The sequence below is a fragment of the Anguilla anguilla genome, chromosome 1, assembly GCF_013347855.1.
Source record: "Anguilla anguilla isolate fAngAng1 chromosome 1, fAngAng1.pri, whole genome shotgun sequence".
NCBI lineage: Eukaryota > Metazoa > Chordata > Actinopteri > Anguilliformes > Anguillidae > Anguilla > Anguilla anguilla.
This window is the reverse complement of record NC_049201.1, coordinates 24630888-24642532: the sequence shown is the minus strand read 5'-3', so window position 1 is coordinate 24642532 and position 11645 is coordinate 24630888. Positions and strand designations below refer to the sequence as shown.

The 11645-nt window shown below is 40.2% G+C and overlaps 1 protein-coding gene across 3 annotated transcripts in view; it reads right to left on the bottom strand.

Annotated features, from left to right (window-relative positions):
* Nucleotides 1-1193: 1193 nt before the first annotated feature.
* kiz (kizuna centrosomal protein) overlaps nt 1194-11645 on the bottom strand; it is a 47669-nt gene continuing 37217 nt past the window's right edge. For all 3 annotated transcript variants that reach the window (XM_035435723.1, XM_035435716.1, XM_035435731.1), the window contains 2 exons: nt 4982-5028; nt 1194-3476 (listed from right to left, as the gene is read on the bottom strand). In XM_035435723.1, the coding sequence (XP_035291614.1) occupies nt 3373-3476; nt 4982-5028 (151 nt within the window). In that variant the 3' untranslated portion in view covers nt 1194-3372. The remainder of the gene's footprint in view (nt 3477-4981; nt 5029-11645) is intronic.

Genomic DNA, 11645 nt, shown 5'->3' with positions numbered 1-11645 from the left:
TCACAGAACTTATATATAATTTTATATATAATCCATATAATTTTGACACAAAAAATCCACTAAAATAAATAAAATTCAGAATCATTGAAACTTAGCCAAGTTAAAAGGCTTTAAATTGAAGGGCTGGCATGGGGGATTTGTGACATATTGTCTAAAGCAAAAAAAAATTATTTCAAGCTCGTCCAAAAATGTGATTTTCCAGCAAATGTTATGTTCCCAGGGGTTGAACATATGAACAGACTCATGCTATTGCATTTACTCACAATTATAATCAAAACATCAGTTTTCAGATTGTGCCGGTACTTCTTTCCTTTTGTGGTTGCATGCTCCGTAGGTTTTAATAGATTTTTTTATTTCTTTTATTTTTTTTTTTTTTTAATCGAACATGCAAATATCATCAAATGCAATACCAGCAAACCCAAGAAAGTGTGCTGTCACTTAAACTGTGGTCAGATGCTCGGCTTGGGGATACAAGGGTGCTGTGGGTGTGAGCCGTTCGCTAAAATGCATTGGCTTAAGCCAATGGCAAACGCCCTTATGCAGAAATATGCACCGAATAGTGGCTGAATGCCACCCCAACTGTAGATCAGAGGCATTGATACAAAGTCACTGTATTAGAAAACTTTTCTTGCCTAATCTCGGAAGCCGATTACATTCAGCAGTGCAGGTATTCCAAAAATCCACCATTTTGATATTCATTAATAACATTAGCTTTTCAATGAATTAATCAATTAAAGCTGCTGATTACACAGATCACCCCACCCTGTTTCTATGGTATAAATTAGTTGCTTACCATAAAGTAAAAAAAAAAAAAAAAAAAAAAAACCTTTCCTGGGACCAGTTTTGGGCACCCATCTTAGTTACTCCTAATGATACACGACTGGCTGCCTTGCTACAAACTACACAAAGTATATGGTGGCCAGTTGTCCGGCATTGTGGCACCTCCAGAGCTGTCTGTATGCTCCCACAATTTCTATTGGATGGCACCGACTCTGACCTCAAGATCACATTCATGAAAGCTGCCTCGTTTCACATCCATATGAGAAGTTAAACGAGCCTGCTTTCACCATCATAAATAATGGCCAATCACTGTGAATAGCAGTTCAGATTCTGAGAATATATCCATTAGCCATTCAGCTAAATGGATATATTTTTTTCTAAAAAAGTTTGTATGAACAAAGGATGCCACTGCATATGGTGTGACCTGCTTTAATTCATTCAGAGTAGTGGCAAACACACTTTCTGTCAATAGAACACTTGCACACCAATAACTGTTATAATGGGCAAAAGTATTTTTTTGCAGATTTACAAAAAGGTTGATCCAATGTCATGTAACTTCAGGTGAGTGAAGAATCGATAAATCCATGAAACATCGACTGAAGTTCTTTACTGTTGCAGATGGTAGCATCACCGGATAACTGTATCAATTATTGCGTGGTTGTTTACACTGAATAACCCCACATTTGCCCGCTCCTTTTCAGAGACACTGATCTTATTCTTTGATTAATTTCATTTCCTGATTTGTGCATTACATTACAGGCATTTAGCAGACGCTCTTGTCCAGAGCAACTTACACAACTTTTTTTTTTTACTTAGCATTCACATTGTATCCAATTATACAGCTGGATATATACAGAAGCAATGCAGGTTAAGTACCTTGCTCAAGGGTACAACGGCAGTGTCCCGGCTATGACTTGTAGAATTGCAGCATCAATTAACCAGGCTTGCGCTCTGATATTTTTGAGCAAAGTACCTGAGAAATTTTTGTCTACAGAGAAAACGGCAGGCAATTGGAACCGCATTCTTAACTGCGGATTTAATGATTTGCTGGATGTCATGAAAAGCTGAGCTATAGCCCGGTGAATGAGAAAAAAGTTCTCTTAAAAAATGTTTATTGTGTTGTTACATATTAGTGAAATATAACTCCGCTCTCACAGCGATCTGCAGCATACAAGTGTCTGTTGACACGCTCCTTAACATAGATATTATGTGAGGGAGCTTTTTAGCAAACTCCAAATTATTCAGACGCATTCACTTTCCGTGTTAGGTCAAGGTAGACCGTAGCCATTACGGGTAATGAGTGTGGAGTCCTACTTTAGAGGGTTCAGGCACATGAAGTCACCTAAAAGCTGACTAATGGATTCATGGGGATGTGCTGAATACTAGCGCTTTAGCAATATTAGATGATAACATGCCATTGCAAATGATAAAAAAAATAACATGGAAGAAAGCTTAAGAAAACTATAGGTTGGCGAGCTAATTTAGGTACGCTTCAAAATGAACGAGGTGTGGGAGCCTGGGGGCCTAGCCTGTGTGCAGAGAGTGAACACCAAACATTAGTGGGATTAAACAGCTTTCTGGCATTAATCAAGAGGTTATACATAGACAGCATATGGACTTCAGTACACTTCATAATGAAACTAAGAATTTAATGAATCAACGTACACAGTTTTGAGAACTTACAACCAAGGTAAGAAAGAAGATTTAAGAAAGAAAAACATTTATCGGGCCAGTGTAAAGACACAAATGAATAGGAATAGGAGAGTGAAGCTCTTCGTGTCAGCATGGAAGAAGCGTTCGGTTTGGTTCCACGTCTGTTTTTAAACATACTGTAATGGGGGGATCTGCGCAGAAGTGGTGTACAAGCAATTATTTTGAGTAGAATGCATAATTTATGAGCGCTCAGGAAAAAAGGCACTCTGTCCGTGTGAACCGAGCGGTTGCTTAATTTCACATGGATACCGCGCATCTGAAAATCAGTTCTTCTGACCAATCGCTGGCACTGATTTCCATCTCCGCAGGTTTAGTTAGTTAATAAAACCACGCATTTTATTCTGATAAATGAAGCCACTTCACGGAGTTCAAAGGTGGCTTGGTAATAGCCGGGATATCCATTGTTCTAAATAATTTCACAGGGGGGTTGACTCTCTTCATTATATTGCCGCATTCTGAATGCAAAGCATTTCTGAAATGTGTGCAGATTTTAAAATGTATAATATTCACCACAATGCAAACAAATCTCTTTAAAAATTAAGTTTAAACTATTTCAACCTGTTTTGAAGAGTTCTGAGCACTGTTCAAATAAAGAGATTCAAGCAGGGTTAACAACAGCATGTTAGAAAACTCTTCAGATATTTTTTTCCCTACAATAAGAGCTATTTGATTTTATTTTTCTGAAAATATATAATGGGGGGTAGGGGTGTCTACCAGTGCAGAAAGATTATCTTGTACATGGAGAAAAAAAAAACAAAACAAACAATGCTTTTACAAAGGGCACCACATACAGACAATTTTGTGGTTGTAATGACACATGCTTTAATTATGTACATTTCAATGTTGGTAGCACTCCAGTCTTCTATGTGGATCGTTTAATTAATCGTCGAAATAATCGAAGTCGTCAACAGCCGGGCCGTGAGACTGGGGGCGCAGGGCCGCTTCGATCTCCGAGTTGCTGTCGTCCGATTCCCCCCAAAAAGCTGAAAGCAAACGCATCAAACAAAGGTCAAACGTGAAACTCGGAGAAGACCTGCAAGCTAATAAGTAATAAGCAATAATGGTATTACTTATTATACAATAGTATTACTCCAAGTAATAATAACAATAACGGAAGCCTCTTGGACGACGTGTGACCGTGACTGACTGAATGGCCACTGTTCCCTTCTGGATCCATACATAGCGCCTACTCTGGCCGGGAGTAAAATCGCAGTTGGCTGTGTTTCTCAGAAAGGCCGAGTTTCAGTAGGCAGGTTTTTCTGGGCCTAATCCCAGAAGGGGGACTTCCCTGGACCACCTGGATGCCCGCAGTTGGGCTCCTCCAGCAGTGCATGAACTGAACACCATCAGGGGTGATAGTCGATGCCCTCACACATCGACAGAGGACAATAAAGTCGGATAGCAGAACCACAAAGGCATTCCTCCTGCTTCACTGTATGGCAGATGGTAGAAGGGGCACAGAAATATAGTAGTACGGGTAAGAAGACTCAAAGGCCTCCTTATAAAATATGCAATGTCACTGCTGTTATCTGTTTTTAACACTGTGGTCTGGTTTTCAATAACATGTAGCTTCTCAAAAATATTTAAGCACAAAACAAAAATGCAGTGTTGAGTAATGATAATAATGATAATAATGATAATAATAATAATGTGAACAGCTACAGTGCCATCTGTAAGCATTTGGACAGTAACATTTCTGTTTTGCCTCTGTACTACAAAACATTGGATTTGAAATTAAACAGTGAATATGAGGTTACAGTGCAGGCTGTCAGCTTTAATTTGCGGCTATTAACTGTAAATCCTTATCGGGTGAACTATGTTGGAATTACAGCCCTTTTATACACAGCCCCCCCCATTTAGAGGACCGAGAGTGATTGGACAAATTAACAATATTAAATAAAGTCACCATATTCAGTACTGCACTGAGTGTGCTGCATGAACTGATGAAGGTCAGCGGACCAACAATAAAAATGACTGAAAAGGACACGCCATTGCTCAGTGCGCATGTCTTTGAAACACAGTAGGCACTCTGACACATTTTAAGCCCTTAACGTCAGTGTGAAAGCACAGTCGACTGACCATCCGATGGCCACGTCTTCACCTTATGTCTCCCCCCCCCCCACCCCCCCACCCCCCGCCCCCCACAATTCAATACCAGTCCTTCCCTGCAAGGTGTTAGCTCAATGCCTGTGCTTGTGGCATTGTACATATAGGAACCGTGCAACACCCACCTGCGGTCTCTAACCACACTTAGCTGTTTGCCTGAGACCACAAAAAGTAGGTTGTTTTTGCATCACAAAACCTCTGTTCATTGTCAATTATGACATAACTCTATAATTATAGCTCAATAATAATAATAATAATAATAATGAGAACAACATTGCAATATTATTATTATTATCATTATTAATAATAATAATAATAATAATAATAATAATAATAATGCGTGCAACAATAAGTATCATCATGGGATCTGTAACCATCTCACCTTTTGACTGCACAGCAGGGACTGCACTCTTTGCCACCTTTCCAGCCCTTTAAAGAAAAAATAAACACAGCACTTCAGAAAAAGGCACCCAAGAAAAAAACACTCACTTCAAACAAGCAAGCAAGCCTTCCTCGTGACTCCAGTTCTCTGCACTCGAACCAAAAACGCTGAAATGCTAGTTAGGAGTAAGAAGGAAGACGTGACCGGTCCTCCGGGGGACGCAAGAGATTTGGCCAGTTGAGTCCATTTTGCAGGGGACGGAACACCAAAGCCTGCTTGCTTGACTTCTCCTTCTAATGCAAGTGAAGGACTTCCACAAGCCCCTTCTCACCGGTAAGCGATCTAAGGAAGGGGTTACCGGGTTCCCATAGCATCCGTGAAATCACTATGTAAATGCGTGACCCCGGAGAAGCCTTTGATCTGCCTCGATGCATATGCAATAGACCGCTCCGCTTTTTTTACCGACCTCCTCTTCAATTTACATCATCACAGGGCCCTTTCAGTCCGCCACAATGTGTCCCCATCATCCCGCGCTTTATCTTTTATCCATATGGACTGTTCTTTCTTACGTGAATGCACTATAATAAAGAGGTTTCGCCGTCGGAAGGGGAGGGGGTGGAGAGGAGAGAGAGAAAAAAATCGAAATAAATATAAGAACTTCCAATTTGTGCACACACGAATGCGATGTGTGCAAGTGTAGACACACACACACGTACACACACCCACATCTGTCTAGAACCTGCCCTCATCCCCATGATTATCTAAGCTTTGACCTCATTTTGCATTGCCTTATGTGCTTCCTGTGTACTGATGTAATCCACAAACAAGAACTGGCCTATCCCCTTCCTGTTCGTAAGAAGAAAAAAAAAGATTTTTTAAAAAGTAGCTCTGGATAATGTGAAGTTCCAAATTTTTAAAACTGAAAAGGCACTTGAAGCACATGATAAATCATAAATAATGTAATTTCTATGGCTCATACCAACAAACATGCAAATGCTGCGATGCTATGACAACATAAACAAAAAGGTACCAATGTGTGCAGTAGATCATTTCACCGATTAAACCAGTGATCTTAATTCCTGGTCCTGGAGAGCCGCAAGGTCTGCTGGTTTTTGTTTTGGCCTTCGGCACCCAATTTAAACCCAAGAAACCAAGTGAGGAGTTTTTTTGCAGAAAAAAAAAAAAAATCCATAGCCAACCAATATCCATTCTTGCACAATGCACCAGGTGAATATGACTGCAGACATTTGTTCAAGGCCATGCTATCAAATGCTGCTTCGTCCACTGTCTATTCCCTCCAGTTAATATGATAATTTGTTGGGATTGAACCAAACTCCTTGCTTTAGTAAAATAATTACTGCTTTATCAATGTAAATTGTCCTGATAAGTGTCCAACTAGACCTGGCATAGGCACATAACAAATTTCAGCAAAATTAGAGGATACTAGACCAGGTCGCTGAAAACATTGGGCCGTAGCTATTGCACACCGCAGAGAACTATTGAAACTCACCCTGGTGGACAAGCGTGGGCAGCACACATTTCTGAGGGGAACGTATGCCTGCCTGTACCCTCCTGAACAGATGAGGACACTGGTGACAGAATGGCCATACAAATAAGACTGGACGTTCCAAATTTGGAGACAAGAACAAAAAAAAACAAAAAAAAAAAAAGAAAAGCTGGTTGTTTAAATAACGTTTCCCTTCCCATTGGATAATAGTCTTCTTCCCTTTAAAGATCTTTAACGAACAGTGATACATTTTTCCTATTTGTGGGTAAACTGAACAGAATTTGAGCTTAAAATGACAACATATTTTAAAAACCGCCACTGCTCTTTTTGAAAGAGCCAAATTACCCTCTAAGATCAAGCTGTCAACCTTCAATCCTCAGGCAAGTGTATAGCAAGAGAGTACCTGCCTTCTAGCCACAAACCTGCTGTGGGTCAAATGCTCAAGTTGCTTTAATAAAACTATACGCAGGCAGGATGCCGCAAGGTCAACGCTGCAGCGGTACGTAGAACTTAGCAATATATATTTTTCAACAGTGACATTTTTCCTTCAAGGTTTTAATCCAATGTTTGCAGAGTACAACACGCTTGGCTATTAAACGCATTTGTGAGACTTTGCACGTAACCCACAAGAGTGCTGTAGTATATTTTCATTTTGAGCGAAGCGGGCTGTAGATACAAGTCTGAGGATAATCTCTTTGCTGGCCCTGGTAAAACAGCATGTGGAGAACATGCAAGCCTTTTGTGTCCATGGACTCATCTGTTGCTATGGATATTCTATTCAGGAGATCGGTGCCAGGCTTTTTTCTTTTTAAGGGAATCGATACGTCTTTGTATGTGTTCGGTTCTCTACGACATGGTGTGTGACCCCCCCCCCCCTCCCCCCTCCACCCTCCCCATCACCCATACTCAAACTCAAATTACACGTTTGTTGTTGGCTGTGTATGTCGGTTAATACAAGATGGTCATGACTCTATAATGGTATTTGAGGTCTAAGATGTGCTTCCAAGTCGATTACAAAGAGTAAATATTGTAATCTAGCCCTTTTACTTGCGTTTTGCTCTTCATCAGAGCTGTTACTCACATTTTGGAATTTTTAATAGTCATAAAGTTTATCTATTTGGTGCTGTTGCCATCCATGTGCAAAATGAACATACAAAGTTGAATGACTATAATTATTTCAACCTGTAGCTGTACAGCTGGGGTGCACAAATCCAGTCCTACAGGCCGATCTGGGTGCTGCTATGTGTTCCAACCAATTACCTTAGTTTTGATTTAATGACAGCTCTATATATGTACTTCATAGGAAAACCTGTAGGCTACAATTGCAATCTGTGGCTGTAGCTGGTGTTTATACAAATGTCAGTTCAAGATACAACTGAGCTAATTAAATAAGAGAAGTAGGCACTGAAACGGAATTAGCCGTTGCTGTACAGGATCCTTCATGGTAGGCAGTTTCACTCAATTAAAATATTTTCATACAAACAGGACTTAAAGAATAGGTATTAATATTTGTAACCCAAACTACTAATTGGAAAAAAAAGCTTGCATACAATAATGAATGCACAAAAAATCTATCCATTCACCAGCACTACAGTTTTGAGGGGGCGGAACCACCTGACAGACAGTAATGGCATCGAATGTGCTTTACAATACCATGAATTATGAATAGGTGGTAGTCACTATAAATACCACCCCATGGCAAAGAAGATCACAGTGACCAGAGTACAATATGTTTTTGTTTTCGAGATGCGGACGGTAGGCTCTAACCCGCCAGTGCAGCCATCACAGTGACGGCGATTAGTCTGAGTCTCGAAATCCCAAATCAAGTCTCAAGTACTGATTCGTGCTTGCCTAAAACAAATAACCGGCTTCACGTCTCACACGGCACTTGGCCTTCCCTACCGATGGTCATGCCGTCGTAGAGAGGGCCTGAAGTTGTCCTTGTTGTGAATTTTTGTCTCAGGTTCAACCTATTGGCTCGCACATTCCTAATGATTTTACCTGCCTACTGAATTTCACTGCTGGGAAACCAGACCCCCCCACCCCCCCGCCCCTGCCCCCGCCCCCTACAGTACTGGACAGAATGCAAGACAAGCAAGTGTCTAGATTCACGTGGCCTTCCTCCTAGAATCTAACCTCGGCCTAATTTTTAGGAATACAAAGTAATGCAACAAAGCCTCATTTTTAAAAGACCATTCTCTCCCATAATGTCCTTGTGATCTTGGTTTGAGAGCCAGCTATGTTTGTAAGGAAGCACAGTAGCAGTCGGAAGCCCAGCATTTTTTCCCTTTTCCGTGTTCCTGTTGAGGACGAAGATGATGGGCCTATAGCCCTTTTCAGCCTTGCCTTCGGTTCTCCGGATCCATCTAGACTGATGGTAACCAACTTTGTTCCAGGAGATCTACCGGTCCTGTAGGTTTTCACCCAAGCCCTGACAAAGTAAACCTCATTCAACAGCTAGAGATTATTAGTACAGTAAAGTGTGTCAAATTAAGGTTTAAATTAAAACGTTAAACAGGATGGTATCACAGGAACAGGGTTGGTTATCACTGATCTAGACTTTGAAAAAAGAACAATAGATGGTGTCCTTAATCATCATTAAAATGTTTTATTTTTCCCCTGTTCTGTATGGATTAATTTCCTATTTTCTCAAATGTAGTTTTTAAAGCTACAAGGCTCCCCTTCACTCATTTAGCATCTATATTATCCTCTATTGGCAATAGATGGTTTCTTTAATCATCGTTTAAATGTTTCCCCTGTTCTGTATGGATTAATTTCCTATTTTCTCAAATGTAGTTCTTAAAGCTACAAGGCTCCCCTTCACTCATTTAGCATCTATATTATCCTCTATTGGCTACCAATTGCTTAAAGTTCATAGTAATAACCTCTATATCTGTGAGTTTGACTGGGTCTGAATACCAATAATAATAAAAATCATAACATAGAAAGTGATTATACCACAATTTGAAAAGCGATCCTAATTTGCATCATCATCCTAAATCATCGTCTCAAGTCATCTTCCTAGATATCATATCCTGAAGGGATTCTAGGTCATGAAACATTTGACTTGAGGTATTCAACATAGCGCCTGCACCTCCCTAGAGGAGGAATTACCTTGGACTGCCCACCAAAAGTCAGTTTTTACAGATGGAACTATGGTTGACCTTGACCGTCATTCTGTGGTAAACTCACATCATCGCCTGTGCATTTCCTACAGGGGGACCATTCAGATGAACAGCCATGTTTGAAAACATTCTGACACCTTTCTCTAAAGTCCATCGCAGTTCAGAAACCAAGCAGCGCTATACTGCCTATTCATTCAGGCAATTAGCCAATATCCGTCATTTCTAAGGTTCCAGGCATCATGAAAGACATACAATACAAAAGTGGCATACCACGAAACAAATCCCATCTGAACACCAACTTATTTGCTCACCGGTCTAAAAATATGCTTTTCTTCAATCATTTTGGAAACTGCACGCAACTTCAACTTTTTGAAGACAGTAAAATATCTCTGACAACAGGCAACATCCATCATTTTCAAAACAATAATAACTGAAAATGACAATGCTCCATAGAGAACTGTTCCTGGTTCAACTGTACAATTCATTTTCAGTGAGTGTGGATTCTTCTTACGTCAACAGACTCGGGAGACAGCTACTGTGGCCTGCATATTTGCACATTCTGAAAGCGAATAACTCCCACATTCCTACGAGGTCATTGTTTAAATGGATCGTGTTGACTGTGAACGGACTCTGAGTTAGCAGCCCTGACCCAAGCAAGGCCTTTACAGCTTCCACGCAGTGGATACGAGACCGCCGGTGTGAAGTCCCGCCTCCTCGGGGTACTGGCTCCTCCTGTTTTATGCAGCGGCTAGGACGATATTCACTTCGGAAATGATCCCGTCTCCACCGAGGTTTGAGCAAATTCAGAGCGATGCCTTCCGCTGTTTACAATTACCACCGCTGCCATTCTGTACTTTGAAAGAAATTATTTTGAAGAGTGTCTGCAATTCTTCCACTCACACAGATCTTACGCCTCTGTGCGGCAGCCTGCCGACGGCTGAAGGGTTTCGAAAACATCGAAATGTGTGGGCATATGAATTTAACAGTTGGTTACATGAGAATGCACAACACTACATTTAAAAGAAAAAAAAAATGGCAAAAGCTTTGGCAATTTGCTTTCCCTCTGCCGTTAAAGATGCACATTTACAACAATTTTACTTTTTTAACCACTGTAATAATAACAATAATAAATACATGTTTCCAACAGCAAATTGGGCTATTCTTCTATATAACTTTCACCTCATGCGAATGATCTATCAGCTGTATCCACTTCAGACTCAGACGTGGCTGATTTCAAGACTGTGCTATTACCATAGAAAGCTGTAGATGGCATTGACCCTTTCAATCTAATACTCCATTTCCATAAACATTTATGCCAGTTCATCTTGTGCCGAGTTTGACTTAATTGAGGCAATGATCTGAATATGTAAGACTGCGACGGTGACTGTTTTTTTTTTTTTCTCTAGAAATCTAATACACAGAGGAAAATGTGATCTGTAATATGATGCAAATTGCACCTTTAACAAGGCTGGTTCTTTTCTTTTTTGTGCCCATCAACCACGTCCCCACGCGCGTGTTTGACGGTTTTTTTTTTTTATCGTTATTTCAGAGGAAAATTTATGATTTTTTTTGAGACACACCACTCACTTCAATAAAGTACTTAATGTAAACAGTTGTTAATGGAAGTACTTGTTGAGCACACGTCTGTATTTCAGTGGTGGTGCAAAGTCACGCAGACAGAATTCTTTAACAATAATAAAAATAAAAATAATAGATTCTAAAATCAAAATATCTTTTCAAATGCAAAATTTCGGACAGCGAGCGAGCGTGTAAAACGTATCTGCTCTCTGGAGGCAAAAACCAAAACCAAAATGGTGACACTTCATCCAGAATCTATCATGAGTGGATATGTGTCTTTGGAAAAAGAAAAGAGGACTGCTGGTCATTGTATTTTAGACAACAGTTTTACCTTTAGTTATCACCTACTTAAGGCAATATAGTAATACCTGCTTGTAAGAATAACATCTGACAAGCGGTGTATCAGGAGTGGAGTACGTACAAAAGCATAAAATGAGCAAATTGGTGCAAAGAA